At 34.9% G+C, this 27,642-nt stretch overlaps 1 protein-coding gene across 2 annotated transcripts in view; it reads right to left on the bottom strand.

The window, feature by feature from the left end:
• Positions 1-27,642, bottom strand: part of LOC146539506 (zwei Ig domain protein zig-8-like) — a 75,544-nt gene that overhangs the window by 18,070 nt on the left and 29,832 nt on the right. For both annotated transcript variants that reach the window (XM_085208258.1, XM_085208259.1), the window contains one exon: positions 8,298-8,482. In XM_085208258.1, the coding sequence (XP_085064384.1) occupies positions 8,298-8,482 (185 nt within the window). The remainder of the gene's footprint in view (positions 1-8,297; positions 8,483-27,642) is intronic.

Here is a 27,642-nt window from a genome sequence, read left to right on the forward strand (position 1 = left end):
TCGATCCCATCAATATGGGTATCAAATGAAAGGGCTTGTCAAGTAGAATTCAGGGCACTATACAAAATCAAAATCAAAGATGGCCACTGCTACAAAATGGCGGATAATGTAGTTTTCAATCCCATCAATATGGGTATCAAAATAAAGGGCTTGGTAAGTATAATACAGTATACTATACACAATTACAATATGAATCTCCCACCTAAGTCAAGATCTGGTATCCTGTCGAGGACTGTGTGGCTATAGGGTGCCTAAAAATGAGACGTCGCTAGGGGTACACCACCCAAGGTAAAAGGTAAAAGCGCGCCGAGAACTGTATGGCACTAGGTGGATAAAAATGATATGTCGTTAGCGTTTTCCCCTCAAGATTCAGGCACATCTTGTTGTACATAGCCTTGCTCCTCTATTGGACCTCTGGGGGGTCGATCGTAACATTCTCCATTAACCTTGCAATAATGAGGCACTCAACGAATTGAATAGTAGGAGAAATAAAAACTAAAAACTTAAAAATAAAAAAGTAAAAAAAAAAATTTAAGTTAAACGGTTTTATATTGCAGATAAATGTACTAAAAAATAAAAAATAATTTCATGGAAATTATGATTACTAAAATAAAATCGTGGGGCACGTCCAATATCTACAATCGAAAGACATGGCATGAGACTTCACCCACCTAGTGGTAAGTAGAAAGTGTCCCCACGATTTTATTTTAGTAATCATAATTTCCATGAAATTATTTTTTATTTTATACACCATAAATTTATCCAAAAAAAAATATAAAAAAAATCCTTAAAACATTTCCAAACCGATATTTTTCATATTTGATCCACATTTCTTTCAAACGGAACACATTATTGACTCGGGAAACGGTTATACAATATTTTTATAAAATAAAAATAAACAAATCGCCACAGCTTTGTTTGGCTATGATCCAAATGTACTATTCCGCAAGCCTCGACCCAATTTTCTATACTTTATCCCCGCCAGGCTTTGGCGAACGCTCACGAGACATTTCCTATAGCACTTACGGAAAATCAAATCCTACACTGACTGTAACAAGCGGCCGAAAAGTCACGTTCGTTAAATTGGCGGGGGCTAATAGAAATTCTTCCTTTTCATTAATCCTGTAACATATGATCCAAAAAAATTTGGTATGTTTTTATTTATCTGTAATATTTATTGTAAGTAACAAGTTCTTTGCTGCTATACAATAATCTACTTTAGGCCTTTATAGCGCAGTGGGTGTAATTAACATTCAACACAAGCTCGTATTTAGACAGAAAGTGCAGAATGGAGTGTTGATTCTTTTTTTTTTAAACATGACGTTGAGGCCGCCGTGGCACAGTAGCACAGGTGTTTGTCTGTAAATGCAACGTTTGTGGATTCGATTCCTACTAGCAGGAATGAATTATTATTTATTAATTCTTCTCCGCCACACAAATTACAATGCCTCGAAAATTCACCGGAAAGCCAGGAACGGAGTGTCTTAACACTAGATTCCCTCTACCTACTCTGCTATATGCGAGATTCAACGTGAAGCTGAAAAAAGAACAGAGGTGAATGCTGTTAGCTCTATTGGCTTTAACTTATCACTCGGTATCGCTATACCGAGTGATAAGAGAAAAAGCGTTAAGGACCTTATCAATTTATATACGAAATATTTTTATTTTTGTTTACATATAAACAGCGACTGGTAATTTTATTTTTACGTAAACATCAAAATTGAATTTATAGATTTGAATTCATTTCAGATATATGCTTTACGGTTTTATGTAATTTAGAATACAAATTTTATCCATTTACCCAAATCTGTATAAAAATTGATATTCAAATACGTTTGATGTTTTTTGTTTAGTGTTAATAAAAAAAATGTCATTAGAATGATTTTCTTATACGTTTATATCAAAGAGCTCAGGGTAACAGTTTGGTCCTCGAGTATCTACACGCGAGCATATATATATACTTTCTTTTTAACCTTACGCTATATCCTGCACAAATCAGGGTAGCCAGAGGGAACTTGGGAACCTAGTACTATCTTAGTACCGTATCCGTTCCCATTAAGACATTTCCGTTACCCACTTACAGTTGAATTCTGGAGGTATTGCGTCTTGAGTGGAGGAATTTAACGTCTTGCCTCATTGCCAGGAAATGAAAATGGGGATCGAACCCATTACCTGTCTGGTGTACAGTCGCCGATCTCTATTTTGTGTTTGTGGCATAAATGTCTCTTTATAATAAAAATAATCTTGTATGATAAAGATAAGACCTACAAAGAAAATAGTTACATTATCCTTTCACTGAGGCCTAAGTTTCTGATACTTTAGGAGTTTTTTTGTACTTACCCACTTTACTTGAGTTGGTCTACTGAGTTAATATTTGTTTTCTTCTGATTCTTTACTAATGATAAGCTATCTTAGAAAGTAAGATGAAAACTGCTGAAGTCCGAGATGAAAATGTATCTGTAAATTTGTCGAAATAACAATTCCGCGGCACAATTTAACGAAGTTTACAAAACAAACTTTTGTTTTATTCCTGTTTGTTCCATCTAAAGTCCTCAGATTACTAAAGTTTATTCATTTTGAAAAGATGACCGACGATTTAATTAATTGTTTTGGTTAAAAAGTTAAATTTGAATTTTAATGTTGGTTATAAATTGTCACTTGTTATTTCTCTAATTTGATAATAGGTTTCGATTTTGTTTTAAGTCTTTAAATAATAAAAAGATTATTTTAATAAGAACTTTTGTGTAACTATTTTTGGTATAATTTTGCGTGATAAATGTGGAAGATTTACTGTTTTTTTATTGTACGCTGTGGGTTCGATCTCCACTTGAGAAATTTATATGTTAATTGGCAAAGCGTGGCGTAGAGTTCCACCACACGACACGCAAAACCCCCAGAATTCGGCATTAAGGAGGGAACGGACGTGTCTTAATGGGAACAGAGTGTGCACGGGAACGGAGTGTACTATGTGCTAAAAGCTAAAAGTAGGTCACAAATATAATAAAGTAAACATACAATAATATCACCATGCATTTGAAAACAACTTATTATTTTATTAAGTTTGAATAATATAGTTATTATTTGAATAATATAGTTATATAAAAAAGCCAATATTTCTTCAAATTCGAAATATTTTCCATCTTTTTAATTAGGACACTGTGAACGTACTCTTATCAAAATAATACTAACAAATAGGAACTTTGTCGACTTTAGTCGATTTTTACGGTTACTATATACGAAAGTTATGGCTGTGTTTGCGGCCAACTTTTACAAGAATTGTTTCTTGTATTCTTGTTATTTCCTGTTTCCAAAATATTGGAAATTTTTGTTTGTTTAAATTTAAAAATAATTACATAAATATTTTCTACATAAATTGATTATTTGTGTGTGTTTCCTGTTAGATTATCGTTTTGTCAATTAACAGCTGAAACGTCTATAATTTATTTTTTTAGTTATTGTTATTTACATCTCAGTTTATATAATTTCAACCATTTAATGTAATGTATCCCGCACATAGCGGGGTAGGCAGAGGGAATCTAGTGTTAAGACACTCACACTGCAAGTTAAATAGCAGAACTCAACGCTGCGCTTTCCCTCAACACCAAAGCAAAGAAATGAAAATATTAAATATTTTATTTGCTCAAATGGTAATCGAACCCACTAATTAATTACGGTTGCGGTCACACGCTTGTGCCCCTGCTTCACAGCTGGCTTCCCATTGGAAAACTGGTAAATATATATGTGTATGTATATTATTTCATTGTGACAAAAAACACTACTTTGCTTTCAGCCAAACAAAAAAAACATTTTTTAGCATTTTATACACGTTACAAATGTACGCTTTCATCCAATCATGCGTTTCTGAAATAATGGTCTATCATTAAAATAAATGTTCATAGCCGTCGAATACATTTTAAGTTTCATTCCATCCTCAAGTATTTATGTTAAAATATCAAATTAAATTTTAAAACTCTTAGCTTGTGTTGTTGTATTGTATTTTTTTTCAGCTTTACGCTCTATCCCGTATATAGCAGGGTAGTTAGAGGGAACCTAGTGTCGAGACACTCCGCTCTTCATTTTCAGCCTTTGACTGGCTTTCAATGCCTCGTTTTTTTAACCGACTTCTGTAAGAAAAGGAGGTTATCAATTCAACTGTATTTTTTTTTTATTTTTATTATTTTTTTTTTTATGTTTGTTACCTCATAACTTTTGACTGGGTGAACCGATTTTGATATTTTTTTTTATTTGAAAGGTGAAGCTTCCCGAATGGTCCCATTTTGGTCCATGTCTGACAATGGTATCCATGAGAAAATCACATAAGTCTTAAATTTGCATTAGGTATGTGCGCGACAAATAGACGAATAACTCAATGTCGCGCAAACTGATTTTGATGATTCTTTTTTTATTTGAAAGGAGCACTGAGCACCGACTTCAAAATTATAAAATCTTTGTAAAATTATTTTTCACTTTTTAGTTCGTTGTTAGAAGTCGGTTTTTGTTTTTGTTAAAAATTAATTTATGTATTGGTATCATAGGAAAAGAAAGAACATATTCATAAAATATAATAATTTATTTCTCCAGAAAGTTGCAATCGTATCCATAACCCTCAAATTATAGTCTCACTCTGGTGCCGCTGCGCCACTACGGCTTCAATCTAAAAAAAATATTTTACTAAATAAAACCGGACAAGTAAAAACCGTACTCTCGTAGGAGGCTTCAATATAATTATCTACAAAGCTAGTCGCTTCTATGGGAGCCCTCTTAAATATATTTTTTAGTCTTTGTTTGTAAGGCGGCAAAAGATATGCATCGTATGTACAAATTTCACCTGTTTAAGCACGCTTCATGAGTTATAATCTGGTGACAGATGACAGTGAAGTTTTCATAATAACCATACCTTTTGGGTACAAAACCCTAAAAAATCTGATATCGATTCAACGTATAATAAATATCGTAACTGATACTACAACGTAGAAACTATACAAAATCGATAAAGATAAAACAGGAGATACTAACTGCTCTCACCCTTCCATTAAAACCTCTTACGCCAACAGTTTAGTTACCTTCGAAAACAACGAATGGGTGTCATTAGTTCTTGAACGTTAATGTCTAATCTGAAGTAATGAGATTTTGGACCATGATTTATAGAATGTAGGGTGGAATGTTTCCTCTAGAGTTAATTAATGCTAGTAAAAACTATTATTTGTCTGGTAAGAGCTTAAATTTGCTTTGGCAAGGCAAATTGATAAAATTTTGGGTAAAAATCTTTTATTATAATAATAAACGTATACGAATTTACTCAGTAACGTAATATCTCGAAATATTCGGGGAAAAGAGGGGAACGGAGTGTTTTAATGCTAGGTTCCCTCTGCCTACCTTGCCGTGTGCAGGATTTACTGTATAATACATAAATATATAAATAATACTATGAAACTAGTCATTGGACGATAGAGATTTCATGTAAAAAAGAAAATTTAGTATCGAAGTGATTTAAAGCTTAAAAAAGTAAGTTTAACGTATTCAAGACTTTTTTAATTATTTCACGGAGGCGTTTTTCATTTCCAACGTTCAGAACAAACAAACTAGAGGTTCCAACTTCGGACTGTTTAACAATTACGAAAAGAGTTCGAGCGTTCGGGCGTTCTTTTATATAAAATCGAATATCGGTTGTCGGTTTTATTATTTCTCATAATAAGGAGCTTTCGCTATCCAAGATTACTTTTCGGTAGTTGGGTAAAGCGAGATCAAAAAAAAAATGTCAAGGGTGATTTGTTAGTTATTATGGCATTTAATTCTCTAGACAGAGAATATTTATTCTGTAGAAAATCTGTTTATCTATAGGTTAGTAGGTACTTGAAAATTATACTTTGTATATTTTATTTTATAATTGTTTTAAAAATCTTAAGTGTAAAATATTTAAACAATTTAAAGTTAAAATCCATTTAAAACTAAATTTAGAACTTAAAATTAATGATCTTTCAACATATAGACTACGAATTTTCGAAAGTTAGCCGAACTATTGTGACGTAGATATCCCCTAAGGTCGTTAGTCTGTCTAAACTCTAAGAAATCATATTACTTTGACAAATATACTTATTTGTGGAGTAATAATACGTATTATAATTAATAATTGTTAAAAACACATTATTCAAATTTAAAATTGAAATTCTAAAATATTCGAGATGTATTTTGTTCCTTTTTACCGACGTTAGTTAAAAACCATCATAAAATAAATAATTATTATTGCATTTTAAAAGATAAGATAATAAATCTGATAAAATTCCATAGAGAGACAGAATAGAGAAAATAAATTGAAAATGTGTGATATATTTGGTGCCAAACACAATAGAGCCAAACTTTTGACACGTTTTGTATAAACATAAAAAGATTCAATCTTGTTGGAACGGGAAATATCTGAAAATTCTTTTACAATAAAGAACCTAGGATAAAAGTTTATGCTATAGTGCTTTAGCATTAACATTTGTTCTCGTTTACACAAAAAAAAACTGTAAAAAAATTGAAAACTTTGACCGAATGGAAATTCTATTCCCAATGTTTAGTTTGCAATTGGCTTGAAGTGACGAATTTGTGGTGGCTGTGTTTCAGATGTAAATCAATATTTGAACCATTTTCGGTTTTGAAATGGTAGCTTGAGGCCAGTCGTGGTGCAGTGCAATTAACGACATAGATTATGGGTTCGATTCCGACTCGAGTAAAAGAAATATTTTATATTTTCATTTATTCAATTCAAAGCGAATACCGAGTTAAAACGCGGCGTTTAGTTTCGCCACTCAACACGCAATGCCTCAAGAATTCAGTGGAGAACAGCGTATTTTGGGAACATAGTGTCTTAACACTAGTTTCTCACGTTCCCTTTATCTTCACTGCTATATACGGCTACAACGTGATGCTAAAAAATTGAAACTGTTTATTTTCAACTATAAGTTTTGTTTTTTTTTGTGATATGTTGACATTGAAACACTTCATTCCCATAAAGTGTAAATGCAAAACCAAAAAGCTTTATTCAATTTAAATATGAATAGAATTTTTCACAATATTTAGGTGTTATTTGTTTTGTAGGGCTTACATATGTATCAACAATGTTTATAAAACCATACTCGTATATAAGTCTTATATGTAGTATGTTATCAAAAATATTTTTGAAATACAAAGGATGATTATAAGAATCTTTTAAGGTCACAATGGCGCAGTGAGTCAGTGAATATAAATGCAATAAATGTGGATTCAAAACACACATTACATGAATCTGACAGAAAAATAATTGGCGGCGTTTAGTTTCGCCACTTAACACATTATGCATAGAGAATTCTACGAAAAATAGTAAACAGAATGTCTTAATAGGGAACGCAGTGCCTTGACTTGACCAATTTCCCTCTACCCTCTATTTATACAGCGTGACGCTAAAAAAATATCTCTAAATATAAATGGGTGGGTGGGAATCGAACTCACAACCAGGTCTGGCCACTGCTGACTGGCCTCAACGTTTTTATTTGGCTATATATATTGGTTAAATTTATTATGCCTACTCTCGTACAGTTTACCATAGGTCGAGATCAAAAGATGTTTTTTTATTTGGACTTATAGAGGGAGCAATCGCCGCCCGTGGGTAAAGTGGGGAAGGGACCGCTAATGTTTTAATAAAATTCGACGTACAGATAAAAAAGGCCAATGAATTTTTAAGACGTACCTTAACTGAATAATAAATGAAAATAGAAATATTAAAACATTCCTCGAATCGCTCAAATGTCTGGATTATTTTGGCATCCCGGTGGTTCGAAAGGTATTATTAATATTTCTCTTATCTTTTATTGCTTTTGGAAGTAATAATAATTTTATACCTTTATTATGCTTTCGTAGTCTGATAATTTATGATAGTTGTTATCAATTAATATTAATCTTTCTAAATTTGAGGCCAGTCGTGGCCCAGGGACACAGGATTATGAAAGGTTGTGTGTTTGATTCCCACTCGAGGAAATTAAATATTTAGTTTTTTTCAATACCCCAAAATTCGGTGTAAAGTGGAGAGCGGAGTGTCTCAACACTAGGCTCCCTTTAAATGTAGGATATACCATAACGATTATAAAAAAAATAACTATTACGATAATGTTTTTTTCATATGCGTGTAAAAAATCATATTCGGCTAGTCTAATTTCTCTTTATCTACGCACCTATCTACAGAAAAAAAAAAGAGATATTTAATAAGTTTTACAAATAATTTAACGATTTTATCTTGAATCTTAAGTACTATATTTGTTTTATATATTACATAGACTTACCGATCGATCACCAAGATTTTTCACCCTACAATGTAAGTACGCGGGTTGTCCCACAGCTGCTGTATATTCCCTTTTGGTAGTGTTATCGAAGTGTGGCTGGACCATCGTGTCGGTAGCAGAAGTGCCGTTGTTCACCGCGAATATGGCATCTGGATCTGTAGTATCGCTGCCACCTGCTGATAGGCCTGGAGGAAAATAAATAGAGTTAAAGATGGATGAAGGATTATTAAAGACACTAATGTGGTATTGTGAGGTAGTGTACCATTAAGTTTGATTAAGTTAAAATTAAAAGTATATCTATAAAATCGAAAGGTCACTCAGTCATCACGAAATCTCAGAAACTACTTGTGCTAGGAATCTCAAATTTGTTTTTGGGATCGAAAGTTTGTATGAAACTTCGTTACTACAAATGCTAGAAGTCACAAATTTTGCATAGACGTCACTAGAATATGTCGTAGTCATGGAGACAGAAATTAATAATAACATAGTTCACGCGGGTGAAACCGCGAGCGGGCCGCTAGTACTTTTATATATTCACGTAATTTAATATATACGCTAAAGAACCGTCATTTATACTGAAATCCTTTTATGGTACTCAAAAATAAATGCGCCAGTGACAACACTAGAAGTGCCGTTTAAAGATTCAAAGGGAAGCGTAAAATAAATATAAAAAGAAAATTTTAAATTGCATTTGTGAAAAATTGCACCCACTGTATAGAGAGAGGGTAGACGACAATATATTTTCATCACGTCTACAATATTCGCAACAGTGGCAACGTTTCTTACTAGCTTTCTTTATAGATGTCGAGTAGCTGTATTTTACGTTTTTCTCTCTGTGAAGTACAAATAAAGAAATTGTATTTCTTTTTTACTATTACAATCATCATCCATTCAATGGTATACTATGTGGTATTTTATTAATTAAAAAAGAGTCTCGTGGTTTACGACAGTTATGGGTTCAATATACTCGAATAAATGATCTATTTTCATTTCCTGGCTTTGATAACAAGAAAAAATTGTTCCGAAAACTCTGGAAGTGGGAAATGGTGTCTTAACACTATGTTCCCTCTGCCTAACCTGCTATACGGGAAAAAGCGTGAAGCTACTAAAAAAAGCAATCACATGAGTTATTTAATGTCTGTACAAACAACTTTTATTATTCAATTAGTATCTGTGGTGAAGTTTATGTAATTACAAAATTTTCCTCAAAGCATTTATAAACAAGAAGAAGGTTCTGGAAAAATCGTTATTTAAACAAGTTAGCGAGGAAACAGATTTGATGAAAATATTCATAACGAGTTTGTTTCATTTTGTTTGGAGACATTAACATCTGTATTTCATTCGTTGGTGTATTAAGAAGTTTATTGACCATTTTAGAAGGTATTTTTTGCTTTCTTCTTACATTTTTCTAATTCTAGTCATATACTATTTAAATATTTACGTATTTTGCTTGAAAACTCAGAAATGATATAATTTAAAATACACATATAAACATATTTAACGGAAATTAAATAAATATAACAATATAATAATTAAGAACAATAGTTATATATAGTCCAACCCTTCCAAACTATATCACTATTAATATGTAAACAAAATGTTTGAATATTAATATTTTTCATACAAATATCTCCCGATCAAGTCCCGAAAATGCCACCTATCCATCATGTCAAAAGCAATCGTCGTATCAAAGGCCTTATAAATTCCCGACATTGAACGACTCAAAAGTCCAAATAGATTTTCGATCGACCCAAGGGTGGCCCCTAATCTAGACTGGGTACGTCACGTCGTCCATCATTCGACGTCTGCCAATAACACTAACATTACTAAAAAGTAAGAAATTACAAAATGATGATGCGAAATCAATTTATTTCATATTAAAGTAAAGCTTTAGACAATATATTTCAGGCTTTAAGGCTAATTTAGAAATAAATGTCCCTAAATGTGAATCGAATGAAAGAAATGGATTAAGCCTGGTCATTTATTTTCTGATTTTCTTTTCTCGGCACATTTTAAATTAGTTTATGTGAGAAACGTGGATTCGCAATAGAATAGGTATTGTAATAAAATATTGACAGTTTGCGAATTGGTTTTTTAAGAAAAAATGTCAAAAGGACGTTAAGAAAGAAAAATGTAACGAAAAAATAATATATAGCTTTTCTGCGAAGTTTCATTATGTTTTTAACGACGAAAACCAAAAATATATATAAAAATGTTACTTTATTTTATCAAATATTTTTATTAGAAATTTTGTAAATGTTATTTTTTGTACTCTACGTTGAACTAACCTATATTTGAAACATTAAGAAACTCATTACTTCTTTCACCAGTGTGAAACGAAGATCGGTAGTAATTTAAAATACCATGGGCTGGTCTAAGAGATCCAGGTCAAATTCAATATCACCATTAGCATACGTTTTACTTGACGAAGGTTAAATCTAATGTCACCTTTCACCTAAACTGCTTAGAAAATAGTTTATAGCCGATAGGACCTTGGATAAGTTCACGCTGTTTTTTTAACAATGTTAAAAATTTTGTTTAAATTTTAAGGCTTACAGTCAGTTTAGTTACATTGCCCATCACTAGAGACAATGTCTTTTACATAGTAGCGAGAACTTATTTAAGGACCTAATAACGTTAGTAGCTAAGTAGACATAGGGGAACGAAATGTCTTAACATTAGGTTCCCTTTCCTTACCCAGGTAAAAAAGGACACATTAACATTATAATCAAAGGCCTGCTTATGAAAGGTATGTTATTTTTAAGGTGTAAACTTCATATTATTAACTACATATTTTTTATACAAAAAAAATTTTTCAAGAACATTGTATTTTTTTGGCATGTTTAATATCTATATATATATAAAATCGAAAGGTCACTCCCTCATCACGAAATCTCAGAAACTAAATGTGCTAGGAATCTCAAATTTTGCATAGGAGTTATTTATAGGACGTAGGTGCTCGCTAAGATGGGAATTTGTAATATTCGACTTCTAAGGGGTTGTTTTTGGGGTTGAAAGTTTGTATGAAACTTCGTTGCTACAAATGCTAGGAGTCTCAAATTTTGCATGGACGTCACTTATATGACGTAGGTACTCATGGAGACAGAAATTAATAATAACGTAGTTCACGCAGGCGAAGCCGCGGGCGGGCCGCTAGTATTTCTATATAGATCTATGACACAATCGTAAAGCTTTATACACTACATGATATTCCAAACTTTTGTACGATTTATATACCTACCGAACAAATGAAAATCGGCTCATACTTGGGGGTGAAATGGATAGGTACCGAACTCTTCCACCCATAGATATCTTTGATCCGTCGATCGCGTTACAACCTGTATAGAACACTTGTAAAAAGATATTAATATACGAGTACATATATCATACAATACGTATTATTGGTGTCAAAATGGAAAACTTTACCAATACCAAGCACTATAATACAGCTAATTATTAGCATTATAATTAGGTTTAGCTAATTGCTAAATCATTAATTGCACAGGTTCCCCGGGGTAATCAAAATAATTAATTTGGTGTTGGGTTTAATTTAGGCTGCAGAATATACCTATGATAATACTCGTATATAATTATTAAGCCAAAAGTTTATTAAGATATTCGAAAATTCCACACAAATCCTTATATTTGAATTGGAACTTTTGAAAATCTATATAAAATAGCGTTTTAAGCAATTAGGTTAGCCGCCAAGCCCTCGAGAACTTCGCGGTCGGTTAAACCTGAAATTCCTCTCAATGCGACCCTTCTAGTAATGGCACATTAAACCAATTAAAATTGATATTTTTATTATTATATTAACCATTTATGTAATATAATATAATATGTTTTCAATTTTAATGCTAAATTAGTACACTGACAAAAACGATCCTGGTTTTGTTTTATTTTTTTTAATTTGTTTTTCATATTGGCAGTTGGTTCTTTCATATTTTTTTCTGAATCATAATTTTTTATATTTCACGTAATTTATATATTTTGATTGGAAAAAAATAATTATTTTATAGTAAAGTTAACCTGATTAGCAAAATACTTCATCTAGTACTTTACATAGTCATACACTCAATGAGCAACTCAAATGTGTCAATCTGACGTCTTCGTCAGTCTACGTCATGACGTTACGATTACTTTGCGTAACTTTTTAGGAAGTTTTTTTCGCTGACGTTTGTTTTGGTTAACACACGTGTTCGTGAAAATATCTTTTTTTAGTACTGAAAATGTTTATTTTACATAGTGGAAACAATATATAATAGTGTAAATAGGTCCATACTAATAAGGTGATTGGTAATAGTAAGTAGTTGTGTTGTCTTATAGATTAGATTAGTTTTAGTTAGGTTATTTTTATTCTAAGATGGATCCTGATCCTCCACCTGACCCCCCTGATCCTGGGGGGAGTAATGTAAATTCTACAGTTAATAGAAAAAGACAAGTTGAGGAAACATCCTCAAACCAAGATGTTATTAAAAAAACGATCATAGACCCAGCCACTGCCACTCCTTCCATCCAGAATGTATGGACCCACCCTGCCTTATCCGATGCCCCAAAATCCTATATTAGTACTGATAAAGGTCCCTTTATTGTGTATGTGTCAAGGGAATCTCCTGATCCATCTGCAGGGACCTCTATAAGAGCCATTAAATTTGGTCAATTTCTCCATACTAATAAAATCACTGATATAGTTAATGATGGAGTTAAAAATGTGGGTCGCAATAAAATCAGTGTCCAATTTACATCTGCTGATGCAGCAAATAGATTTTTGAATAACCCTGTTCTTAGTCTATGTAAATATGTTTGTGTAATCCCGACATTTAATATTACAAGGATGGGAATTGTAAAAGGAATTCCCGTTGAATGGTCTTTGGAAGAGTTTGTTGGCTCACTGATATTCCCTAGTGCATGCGGAGAAGTTATAAAAGCAAGACGAATGAACCGCAAGAATGTAAGTGAGGGTGTAGTTACATGGGTTCCAACTCAAACTGTTGTAATTACTATACGTGGCCAACAATTGCCTGAAAGAGTGTTCTCCTATAAATCTGTCCTTAATATTGAACTTTATAAATATCCTACAATCCAGTGCCTTAATTGCTGTCGTTTTGGTCATGTTAAGTCACAGTGTAGATCAAAGCCAAGGTGCTATAGGTGTTCCCAGTTTCATACTGGTGATGCATGTGACATCCGGCAGGAAAATTCAACCTGCATCCATTGCACAGCTAAACATTTTGCAACTGATAAAGGGTGCCCTGAGTTTGTAAGACAACAGAACATTAAGACGGTTATGTCGCAAGAGTGTATTTCCTATATGGAAGCATCCTCTCGGTTCCCATCTGTCCAACGTTCCTATGCAGATGTTGCTAAAGAAATGTTCTCACCTCCTGTTTTCACAAACTCCCAATCCCAACAAAGCAGACCTGCTACTTCCTCTAAATCCTATTGTAAAACAGTTTTCCAAGCTCCCCGTCCCCACGCTCCTATGGCAAAGGGATACAATAGACAAGCTCACCAGTCCATTATTAGCAATTGTTCCCCGTCCCTTCCTAATGGTTGTGCACTAAATCAAGGTTCTGACAGTCCAGCAGAATCTACAAAGGATCTGTTAATTGCTTTGACTGACACTCTTGTGAGCATAATCTCAACTGCTGATGAACTTCCTTTACCGTCCTACGTTGCCCAAAACCTACTCAAAATCTTTAAAATCCTTAACAATGGCTCCACTATTCTTCCTGCAGTGGAATAGTAAAAGTATTCGTGCTAAAAAGCATGAACTACTTTCTATTATTTCTCTGCATAATCCTGTCATTATTGCCCTCTCAGAAACATGGCTGGTGCCTGACTCCCGATTCAGGGTGCCAGGTTTCGCCTGTTTAAGGGAGGACAGAAATGACGGGTATGGAGGTAGTGCTATCCTCATCCAGCACTCTTCTCCATATTCCCGTATTCCTCTCCCTTCTCATAGTCAACAGTTGAATGCTGTTGCTGTGAGGACCCTTGGTATTTCCTTCCTTTCTGTTTACATCCCTCATCCTTCCCCTTCCATCTTTCTAGAGCTTAAGTCTATTATCTCTTCGCTTCCCAGCCCTGTGGTGGTCCTGGGTGATTTTAACACCCATCACACTTTGTGGGGGTGTTACTACTGTGATGGATTCTCTCCTTCGTTGGTGGAAATGATTGATGATGTGGACCTCTGCATTCTCAATGATGGGTCACCGACTCGTAGGGTTAATCCAAATCAGAACCCTAGGTCTGCTATTGACCTTTCCTTATCTTCTCCTTCTCTTGCTTCCCAACTATCATGGTCTGTACTTCCATCTACCCATGGTAGTGATCATTTCCCGATTTTGCTGTCCTTAAATAATAGACTTCCTCCCACTCCTACTCCTTCCCTTCCCCATAAATTTAATTTAAAAAAGGCCAACTGGAACGAGTACGCCGACTCTGTGGATTGCATGTTGTGCAATCTTTCTGAGTCTGGTAATTATGAGAGTATCTCTGTTTACTATGAAGGGTTTGTCTCTGCTATTATGTCTGCTGCTGACCTACATATCCCCAAATACCGCTCCATTCAGAATTGGATGCATTTCAATCCCTGGTGGGATCAGGAATGCTCTGATTCTGTCCTTTGGCGAACATCTGCCGAGGAGTCATACGCAGCCTGTATGACTATGGAAAATTTTATCGACTACAGACGCAAGGATGCGAAGTTTAGAAATTGCATTTGGAAAAAGAAAAAACGTGGTTGGATAAGTTTTTGTGAATCCCTTAGTCCTCGTTCCTCGTCTTCCCTTGTTTGGACAAATGTTAAGAGATTTCGCCGATCTCTTAACAATGTCAGCAGTCCCAATTCCAATAATCCTTCTGTTTGGCTCAACGATTTTGCAAACAAATTGGCTCCCCCTTTTGTCCCATCCCAAGATTTATTTATATTCACGCCGGTTGAATCTTCGGAGGAAATGGATCTTCCTTTTTCCTTTGAAGAACTTAAAAACGTCTTAACGGATTTAAAGGATACCAGTCCAGGTGAGGATGGTATTTATTACTCCTTTATTACAAAATTAAATGATAACTCTAAACACCATTTTCTAAACATGATAAATAAAATATTTCAATCAGGCAATATACCCAACTCATGGAAGTCCCAAATTGTTATCCCTATCCTCAAACCTGGAAAATGTCCTTCAGATTTTAATTCCTATAGACCCATTGCCCTGGCATCTACTATATCTAAGATTGTTGAACGGCTTTTGAAAAATCGACTGGAATGGATAGTGGAAAGTAGGAATATCTTAGCGCCCTCTCAGTTTGGCTTTAGAAAGGGGCTAAGTACTATTGATAGTCTCAGTATTCTTACTACAGATATTCGACGAGCCTTTGCCAAAGGAGAGTATTTGGTTGGTGTCTTTTTAGATGTCGCATCTGCATATGATAATGTTCTTCTTCCGGTGCTCAGGCAGAAATTGCGTCAGCTGAGTATTCCGCCGAGGATGTCCCATTACATATGTAATCTGCTGACCGGGAGATCGGTATCTGTAAGACATCCGCTTCTTACTATACCTTCCAGACTTGTCTGGAAAGGTCTTCCTCAAGGTTCAGCTCTTAGTCCGCTGTTGTATAACATATACACACATGACCTTGAATTATCTGTTAATAATTTCTGTAACATCCTTCAGTATGCTGATGACATCGTCCTCTATTACAGCTCAAATTCTGTGGAGGACATAACTTTTCGTTTAAATACTGCCTTGCACTATCTTAACCAGTGGCTCTCTGAGCATGGCCTGGCATTGTCGGTAGATAAATGTCAAGCGGTCGTGTTTACAAAAAAGAGAGTAATTCCAAATTTTAAAATTGAGTGTGATAATATTCCCATTCATCTAACAGAAAACGTCAAATTTTTAGGCATAATACTTGATAAACGATTGAACGGAGTTGCTCATTCTGAATATCTCAGCAGGAAATGTGAAAAAGGCATTAATGCTTTGAGAGCTGTGTCTGGTGTGTGGTGGGGCGCACACCCTTATACTCAAAAACTGCTGTACAATGCTATAATTCGCAGTCATATTGACTATGGATTATTTGTGTTAGACCCCTTTAATAAATTACCTAATGAAAAATTAAACCGAATACAATATAAATGTCTTCGGATTATCCTAGGTGCGATGAAGTCTACTCCTACCAATGCATTGCAGGTGGAGTGTGTAGATCCTCCACTTCCTATCCGCCGACAATTCCTTTCCGATCGATTTGTGAGTAAAATGTTGCAGCTGTCTTCCCATCCTCTACGGTCTAAGCTATCTAAGCTAGCTGATCTCATCCCACAAGGCAAACCTTTACCATACCTGCTTGATAGCTTCCTTAGACTTACCTCTCTCCCTAATCCTTTGACTTGTTTTCCTTCTAATCCACTATTCCTTACACCGTATAACGCCCTAGTTCATTCTCCTTGTATCGTCACAAATCTTGGCCTAACCAAGGGAGATCCTGGCACCAACACAAAATTTCAATCCATAGTAAATGAAAATTTTTCAAATCACATCCTCATCTTTACAGATGCATCAAAGCTTTCAAAAGAAAGCTGTGTTGGTGCAGCTTGCTGGATACCAAAATTCAAAATTATATTACAATTTAAATGCCCTCCCGAATCATCTGTGTTCACAGGCGAGGCTGTTGCTTTGTTAGAAGCAGTCCTGTTTACACATTCCCATAATTTTAAACAGACGGTTATTTTTACTGACTCACTAAGCTGCTTAATGGCCTTAAAGGGAAGCCCATTTTATAGTAGATTGAGATCTTCAATTGTTTTAAGGATTCGTAAAGAATTGTACTCTTGTCATTTAAAGGGTTTGGATGTTACTTTGGTGTGGATTCCAGGACATTCTGGAATCAGTGGGAATGAATCTGCAGACTCCTGCGCTAAATCAGCTATTCAGTGTGGCACATTAGACCATTTCTCCAATTCCGCCCAAGATCTGATGTCCCTTGCGGAGATTCATCTGCATAAGTCCTGGAATAATTCCTGGAGTGAGTCAAAATCCCATAAAGGTAAGTATTACGCCCTTATTCAACCTGATATTCCTAGGCGACCTTGGTTTTATTCTCAAAGGTTTATTGAACGGAGGATTATTACAACAATCTGTCGCTTACGTCTTGGGCATGCTTCTACTCCTGTACATCTAGCTAAGATCAGGGTCAGGGACCACTCTCTGTGTGAATGTGGCCTGGACGACGGCTCCCCTTCCCACATCCTTTTCTCTTGTCCTAAGTTAACTCGTCCCTTATATGATGTCCTCCCTCATAAAGTCCCTCGTCCTTTAAATGTTCAGTGTTTGTTAATGTTTGTGTTTAGTCCTTTATGTAAATTTTTATGTAAATATATTAAACTTAACAAAATAAAACTTTAAATTAACCCCCATGTAAAATATTATTTATTACTAATCTAATGTGTTGTGTATATATTGTAAATTTGTGTTTGTTTTGTTTTAGGTGAAGGCTGTACTAACACAGGATCTCTTTTGGTTACATGTATTCTATAATTGTGTATATTTATCTTTTTTATTACCGGTCAATTTCCTTCGTGTGTTTTCCATACAACGTGACATTGGCGAAATGAATTGTGCTCAACTGGCACGCTCGAAACGCCATATTTCGAGAAATCAATCAATCAACTTTTTAGGAACATACATTTTCTGAATTGCATTTTCCTATCGTGTAACATTGTCTATTTTTTACCGTACAACCTCCTTCGTGTCTTCTCCATACAACGTGACATTGGCGAAGTGATATGTGCTCAACTGGCACGCTCGGAACGCCAGATTTAAAGAACCATACCATACCATTTTCTGAATTGAAATAACTTGTTTTTTTAGGTTCACACTTTATCGGCGGGGTAACCAAAGACCGGTGCGCCTCACGCTACGGTCTCTGCATACCTCTTTCACCTCGATTATTGTCATCAACCTCTTTATACTTGCCCTTTATAATAAGTTCATTAAAAAATATATATTACTTATAAAATATTTTTATATTAAACATTATATTAGTCATTTTTATTTCTAAGGCCAAATTCATAGGTTATAATAATATCAAGTAATTTTCTTAGCAGAAATAATACTTTTTCATATCTCATATCATATGTATATTCTGAATGGCTGGCCGATTTTTGACAGCCGAATATGGTATTTTTTTTTTATTTTTGATATTATTATAAGTTAGGTATAGAAATTTCAAAATTATATTATTATTAACTTGCTTTAGATAATGTAGAATGGCTATATTTTCTAAGCTTAGATGTTCAAATATTTTCTAGCAGACACACAAACCCAAAATACAGGTTTGTAATAACTTAAAATGACAAGAATTAGTGTATATATAAAAGACAAATATAACAATGAAAAATATTACATAATTATTATAAAAACAGGAAAGTAGAGAAAAAATTAAATTATTCACAATATAATATAATTAATAGGTACAACCCTCTTAACTTCACGTCATCTAAATGGCAGCCACTTTGATGCGGCCCAAGAAGCCGAATAAAAGATAACAAGGCCGTTGTGATCCACCACCTTTGTGATGTCATCTCTATCAAGTTAGAGCTTTGTGTTAACATAAGACAGATACTAAGAATACATCAAAGATTTTTAATATTAGAAAATAACATTTTAAAAATATTTCACAGCTTCAGGCTATTTCCTACAGAGAAGCACAAAGCTACTTTTTCCTTATATTTCGCTTCCGTGAATTTTGCGTCTCAAGGAATAAGCTATTTCGCGGTGTTATCATATTCTTGCCTCAGCTAGTTCGACCGCAGATTTTTTATATACATTTTTACAATATGAAAAATATGTGGAAGCAGGTATGTAATTATTAAAATATTCACACGTAAACGTGTGAATATTTCTCTATCAATAATATATCAATTCTCTTATGAATTTTTTTTAAGCTAATGTTTATTGAAAATCCTTTTTTATCTGTAAAATTTTCATTAATAATCATCGTCTTTTCTTCTTTAATCAAATATATCACAAAAATATTTTGATGATGTCAGCACAGACAACAAACAATATTGGTTTTTCTCTAATTTTAGAGATATAATTCAGATATGTTTACAAAAAGAAATCGTCGATAAGTACACGCTCCAGTTTTTCATCCATTATACGTTGCTAGGGACATTTACAGCGTAATAAAACGACTATAATATATTTTTGGCACAAATTAAGTCGATCGTAAAGGTTGATCGATTATCATGGATAATAAAATCGGGGGCCTCAGGTTTATATCTCTTAGTAGGTTTATTCCTTTTAAACTCAAACATACCAGTGGCAATTTGACCTGAATTGTAGAATAAAAAACTTGAAAAAGCTGATGTTTTTCGCTTTATAAATTTAACGGGGTCAACTGTTATAAACACTCTACGTAAATTGTCAGTTAGTATGTAATATTACGTATTTACACTACAATTATTATACTATACAATTCGTAAAGTACCGTAGGGTACCTAGATAGTTATTTGTCTTTACTTAAGCTCTTTATACAAATTAAACAATAAACATTCATAATATTCTATTTCATATTTTTTTCTAAATAATGAATATGTTTATACGTATATTTTCTTTATCCTTTCGGTTTTACTTTCACAAAAATCAGCATGCCTTATATGAATCAATGCGGTTTTTGATATCAAGTAAAATTCTTCCCCTTTTCCCACTTATCGCCTTACTTTTCACATAGCTGTTAAAAAAATTACCACATTATATACCAATTTTAGCTTTTATTACATAATATATCAAATTTTAATAACATAAGTATACAAGAATATCACTACCAAATTGGATTATAAACACCTGCCAGCTAATGCTCCATCCAATTTACTATGTTTGGTGTGAACGCGTCGCTTCCTTATAATTGAGATGACAGGTAAGCGAAGCATCACAAGCCAATCAACAGCATCCCTGTGATCTCACCGCCCGCGCTGTAACACTATATAGAGACGGCGTTCAGTTGAGTAAAGTAATCTGTACAAGATCGATGCTCTTAGCTCTAAAGGCTATGTAAATTTATAGTGACAGGTGCTTAGAAGCTTTAGAAATATGTGTTTATTTCAGGGTGTAGATGTTTTTTTATCAGCTTCCCGCATGGAACAGAGTTATTAAGTTAATAACCTATTAATTTACAAATTTTCGTAAAATTAGTACGGAATTTTCGGTGGGTGAGTCCGTCTCGCACTTAACCGATTTTTGAGGAAATAATCGACAATGTTGTGAGAAAAACTCTGTAAAAGAGACACTTCGAGACTAGAGAGAAAGGCCAGTCACTTAAATCTCAATACATATACATTTGAACTTTTTAATTGCAACAAGTGATAGTGAAGTTCTAAACCCATTTTGCTAGTTGGCCGTTTCCAACATTTTTCACGTTTCATAAAGCCGGAAATACTCGACCTAAAAACAATACACGAACAATAGTAAAGTACTTTTTGTTCTGTCTCCGTATACATATTATGAAGTTACTTTACAGCGTTTATTTCAGTCGTATTGAAATATGTGGATTTGTGGTAATGCCTCCATAATTATAGATTCGGGGAAGTAAGGTAAAGCCAAAATTATTTGTAAGTAATATTATAGGAAGAAAAGTGCTTCTATTTCTGGTATATAACACTGTTATTAGAATACTCTATAATCAACGTATATACCCAATACTATTTGACATGATCATTATATAATTTTGAAGGCAGTCATAGCGCAGGGACACAAAGTGTGACTGTCAGCTCGACTTTATTATTATTTAATTTCATACGACGGCCGTCGTATTTGAAGAGAAATGATTTTACGCAAGACAATTGTACGGACCGGGTAATACGGACGAATGGTACTGTGGGACTCATCAAAGGAAATCTTGATACCACCCACTAAATTCCAGCCGAGACCTTCTCCACCAAAATGAGACGCCTCAGAATCATAGTTTATCTTCTTTTTAACCTAACCTAAAATTAGCCAAAATTTCTTTCGAAACATTACGTACATATGTACTTAAAGTATTTTATATAATAACCGTTACCGTGACCTCTGGCCTTAAGAATAGACACAATCCCACTACAGCTGCCATTATATAAAAGAGAATGCCATATGTTTTACTTTTAGAATAATATAATATTAATACTGAATGCCTAGGCTATGCTTCAAGTAAATTGAATCAAAGCTTTACGTTGTATAAACTAGTCTTGGGTTCTTCATTAATTATTTTTATTATATTAGTATTTTCATTTGTCTTTATTCAAAATTAAAAGAACTACGAAGTTTTAAAACAATCGTATTACATGTATGTATTTATAAATAATTTTATTGTTTATTTTATGTAAGCGACTCGATTTAGTCCTATTTTAATTTTTCATTAGTTTCTTACTATGTTTTCTATTTGTCTGTTTAAGTTACGGTAGTAACATTTTTTTGGTGATTTTTTTTGGTTTGCTGAGTGGCTCTCACTGCATGCTGTATGTATATTAAAATATATTATCGTAGCACTTTTCCTCATCTCTATAAATGTTTAACTATTAAATTCTAAGAGTTTTTAGGTTATTGTTTATCAAACTTCTATTGAAATTACCTGTAAAATTCGACAAGCTACAAAACAACAAATGTTTAATAACTAACTAAAACAAAGAAGTAAATACTTCAGTATAAAAGTATTTGCTTAATTAATTAATTGGACCCTCCTATAATTACAATATCTATCGGATACTGCTCATAGATCACTTTATCTTCCTACTGTACTTTATTGAAAGGTAACATGTATTCGCAATTATCATCACTGTTGAGGGGACTCTTTTAGGCTTTGTGAACGTAACTAATTAGTTTATTAATTAATTTTGACTTAATTAACTAAAACTTAATCAAGAAAAATGTTGGAACAAGAAACGGACGTCGAACTGGCGAACAGCAATTCAAAAAAGAAATATATAATATTTTTAAGCTATTAAAATTAATTATTTACATACAAACTACCTAGAAATCCTAATAAATAATCAAAACCACAAGGTAAGGTTGAAAAAGTTGGTAGTCGTCCATATATTTCTGAAGTCCGAGTTTAGATACTACATAAATGTCTGAATCAAGCGTTATTGGAAGAGACATGAACCCAAATCATATTTTATATAAGAGAGTCCAATATACTATCAATGAACTACTAAAACTTAATACATTTTGCCTTTAGCCCCAAGGTCTGACCTTGCAAAATCTTTTGATAATATAAACGTTATATTTGAGTAAAGCCAGTCGTAGCGCAGTGGTGAAAACGTGTAACTGTTAACGCGACAGGTAGTGGGTTCGATCCCCTCTCGAGGAATTTAAATAGTTATTTTTTTCATTTCTTCGCACTTGTGTCGAAATAATTTCAGAATTCTGCAGAAAGTGGAGAACGGAGTGTCTCAACACTATGTTATGTATTGTACTCTGTTATGAGGTAAGCACAATCACTTCATATATGTCATGATAAAGAAATACAATCTTGGGTTATATATTAAACTAGTGGACCCAGACGCGGCTACGCCAGCTTGAACTATAAGAATATTTATTAAATATTATATAATATATTTATTTTTATAAGGATGAATATCAAAATATAAGTTCATTTTGGGTGACGTTTTCTTAAAACAACAAAGAAACTTTGCAAACCGGTGCTTAGCAACGACGGTTGTTATTAACATGGCAGAATAAATTGCATGTCAAATTAGAAAGTATTATAATTTATTAGTACATATGTGTAATGTAATGATATATAGCCTATAGCACTTCTGAAGAATGCAGCTTTCATACAAAACAAAAACATAGTAAATCGGACCAGTAGATCCAGAGATCTTAGCGTTCAAACAAACAAACAAACAAACAAACTCTTCCGCTTTATTATATTAGTATAGATACATATTATTAACATAAGCCAAGCTGAAAGTGCCTTTATTTATATTCGTCAAAAATACATATCTACTATGATATTTACTTTGCTTGTCATTTTATTTTCCTGTGTATTTACCTGTTATATTTGAACGTGTACCATCGTGTTTGACAAGTCGACGATATGTTTTTGTTGTTGATAGGGTAGATGAGACGACGATCCATACTAATAAATGTAAATTCTACTTATCCCCCCTTTGAAATATATAGCTAAAAAAATATTTAGAAATCTTCTTATAGGTAAGATTTAAAGGCAATACTATAGACGTTTATTTCACTATGTTATTTTAATTAAATGACGAAACTCGTAGCAGCGCTTTGTTTGGACACCAGAGCGAATATTTAATTTCCTCGAGTGGGAATCGTACCCACAACCTGTCGCATTTATAGCCACAAGCTTGAGTCTCTGTTCCACGACTGACCCCAATATTTATATTAAATGATAGTGCTTACTAAACAATCTATTTCAAATCAAATCTACTTCACGCTGTATCCCGCACGCAGCAGGGAAGGCAGAGGGCACCCAATGTTAAGACATTCCGTTCCCCACTTTCTACCGAAATCTTTAGGAATTGCGTGTTGAGCCACAGAACTCAACTGCCTTTGAATCGACACCAGAGCTAAAAAATGAAAATATAAACGTAAATATATATTTTACTTGTTAGAGTGGGGATCGAACCAAGAACCATCGCGTTACAGTCACAACAAAACCAGAAACAAATCTTCAAAATGTCTACAATTGTTCTATTATAAATATAGTTTGTTGACAATCGCATAAACCAAATAAAATCACCTACAATACTGTCACAGAGCATTGGCATGTGGAAACAGATTGTAAATATGCGGGCATCAATTTGCGAATAGAATGGGATGCTCTCAGTGCGTGGTTTTCCATTAGATTCAATTTTGCTTGCAGGATGCATGTGAATCGATTGCTTGTTGGTTTTAGATCGACGGTTTTAGTTGTATGTGGAAAAAAATGTATGGGTTTTAAATTTATTCTTGTATCCGATTGTAGGCTGTCTATGCTTGATATTTTTTTGTTAGTGATATTTGATTACAAATATTGCAAGTGTAGTTGGCAAGTGCATAATTGATATAAATGAAGTTATTATATCATTTAGAAGAAAATACCACTCACTAAAACTATAGTCTATATAGTAAATTTATTTATTTAATCATAAATATTGATCCACTTTATTTAAGGTTAATCTTATCAGCTTCACGCTGTTTCCCGCACACAGCAGCAGTGTTAGGACATTCTGTTCCGCATTTTCCGCTGAGTTCTGAAGATATTGCGCATTGGGGGCTTGTAGGGAACATTACTTATTCTAAATTAATATTATTACATTTACTAAAATCATCCACACGCAGCGCATTGGAACAACTCAAACCTGTTCCGAGTTTTTTGTTATGGGTGCCGTAGGCTGCTAGCCAGCATCGCCACGTTTAAAGAGTCGGCTAGAATCGCTTGCGACATTCACTTGTGTATCCATTGCTCTCTTACCTTGCATTCAATTCTCAACCTTAACTTCTTGCTATTACGTGCTAGTTTAGCTTGTATTTTCTATTGGTATTTATTTAAATTTCTTTATTTCCTTCTGTGATTATTTTCTCTTCACGTATCTGTGCGTTAAATAAATTTGGACAATTTCTCCACAAAATTTGGATTTTTAATTTTACTCATTTAGTGTAAAATAAATAAGATCATTATAATAGTGGTATCACATCTCAACCGCTATATTGGTGACCCCTAAATTGGTGAGCACTACAATAAATACCTACGTTTACTGCTGGCAAGAAGATTTAAAACGGCAGGAGGCCATTTTGACGACCTTGGCAAGTGACCTCTGATATAAGATGGAGGACGCGACTACATCCAACGTGTGCAGAATTGGCGTGCGTATTCCACCATTCTGGCCGGAAGAACCAGCCCTTTGGTTTTCACAAATTGAAGGTCAGTTTGCTTTATCAAATATAACAAGTGATACTACAAAATTTTATTACGTTGCCGCTCAGTTAGATAATCAATTTGCTGTCGAGGTGAAGGATATTATCATTTCTCCTCCCGAGACGGATAAATACATCACTCTTAAAACGCAACTGATTAAAAGATTGTCTGCGTCTCAAGAAAAGAAAGTGATGCAGTTGCTGAGGCACGAGCAGCTAGGTGATCGCAAGCCATCACAGTTTCTGCGATACATGCAAGATCTTGCGGGTTCATCTGTCCCCAAGGATTTTTTAAAAACATTATGGTCGAGTAGGTTACCACAAAACATTCAAACAGTTATAGCTTCACAGCCTGATCTGCCTATCGAAAAATTAGCTGACCTGGCAGACAAGGTGCATGAGATAGCACCCTCATCACCACAGGTCGCAAGCACATCTGCGATGGCCACACCCCCTGCATCCTCCATGTTGGAAGAAATGGCCAAGCAGATCCAACTCCTGACCAAGCAGGTATCGGAACTCTCGACCCAGGTACGTCACAACTCGGTCTCATCAAAATTTAAAGAGCGTTCCCGGAGCCATTCCAGACATCGCAGGAAGTCGACTACCCGGCAAAAGTGTTGGTACCATTTTAAATTTGGTTCAAATGCTAAAAAATGTGTGCAGCCATGTAGTTACGGAGTGTCGGAAAACTCTCTGGGCAGCCGGAAGTAGCGGCCAACGTCTGCCCTTTACCTACAGGCCGTCTTTACTTACCAGGACGTTTGAACGTAGTGGCTGATACTCTGTCACGACTGGAAGAGGTGAGTCGATCTATTGATTACCAGGCTCTAGCACTTGCTCAAGATACTGATCCTGAACTGCTAGGTCTGCTTCAAAAAGGCTCATCGTTAAAACTGGCTAAGGTAGATTTGCCAGACTCTAACCAGAAGTTATACTGTGACGTATCAATGTCTTCTCCGCGCCCGTTCATTACTGCGAAGTTTCGCCGACAAGTTTTTGAAACTTTACACAGCTTGAGCCATCCTGGTAGGACAGCTACAGTGCGGCTGGTTACACAGAGATTCGTATGGCCAGGGATTCGCAAAGACTGTAGAGAGTGGACACGAGAGTGTGTACTTTGTCAAAAGAGCAAAGTTCACCGTCATACCCTTGCTCCCTTATCCTCAATTCCAACTCCTACATCGAGGTTTGCACACATCCACCTCGACATCGTCGGACCTTTAACTGTTTCGTCTGATTTCAGATATTGTCTTACTGTCATCGACCGTTTCACACGATGGCCTGAGGCATTCCCACTTAAGGACATCACAGCTGATTCCTGTGCTGCCGCTCTTCTCTCTGGTTGGATAGCAAGATTTGGTTGCCCTCTTCGAATTACAACCGATAGGGGTCGGCAATTCGAGTCGCATCTCTTCAAGGCACTATCAGCCATGGTTGGTGCACATCACTTTACGACTACTTCGTATCATCCAGCTTCCAACGGCTTGATCGAGAGACTCCATCGGCAGCTGAAGGCAGCTATCATGTGCCATCCCTCTTCGACCTGGACGGAAGCACTTCCCTTAGTGCTGCTGGGCATCCGTAGCGCTTGGAAGGATGACATTCAGGCTTCAGCGGCTGAGCTGGTCTACGGGGAGCCCCTTCGACTTCCAGGGCAATTTCTGGCACCCTCAGAAGACTACAGGACTGCAGATATCACAAATCTGGTCACTCGTCTTCGTGCTGGTGGAAGCCCACGTCATGGCATAGGACAGGTCCTTTTTATATGCCAGCTGACCTTGCAGAGACAACACATGTTTTTTTACGGCAGGACCACGTCCGCAAGCCACTGGAACCACCTTATGCAGGCCCATACAAGGTTCTCAAGAGGACTCCTAAATATTTCAAAATAAACATATGTGGTAAGCCTAATAACGTTAGTGTGGACAGGATCAAGCCCGCATATGTTACGCGAGAGGCCGTTCCTGCATCAAAGAGGATAATAACAGCACCAAAGGCTATCTCTCAATCTGACGTGGAGCAGACACTTGAGAGGCGGACAAGAAGCGGAAGAAGAGTCAAGTTTCCAGACTACTATCGCCCTTAACCAGGTCTCTGGGGGGGAGTACTGTAGGGAACATTACTTATTCTAAATTAATATTATTACATTTACTAAAATCATCCACACGCAGCGCATTGGAACAACTCAAACCTGTTCCGAGTTTTTTGTTATGCGTGCCGTAGGCTGCTAGCCAGCATCGCCACGTTTAAAGAGTCGGCTAGAATCGCTTGCGACATTCACTTGTGTATCCATTGCTCTCTTACCTTGCATTCAATTCTCAACCTTAACTTCTTGCTATTACGTGCTAGTTTAGCTTGTATTTTCTATTGGTATTTATTTAAATTTCTTTATTTCCTTCTGTGATTATTTTCTCTTCACGTATCTGTGCGTTAAATAAATT

This window comes from Heliconius melpomene, chromosome 4, assembly GCF_056956725.1.
Source record: "Heliconius melpomene rosina isolate 202511_hmr_F chromosome 4, ASM5695672v1, whole genome shotgun sequence".
NCBI lineage: Eukaryota > Metazoa > Arthropoda > Insecta > Lepidoptera > Nymphalidae > Heliconius > Heliconius melpomene.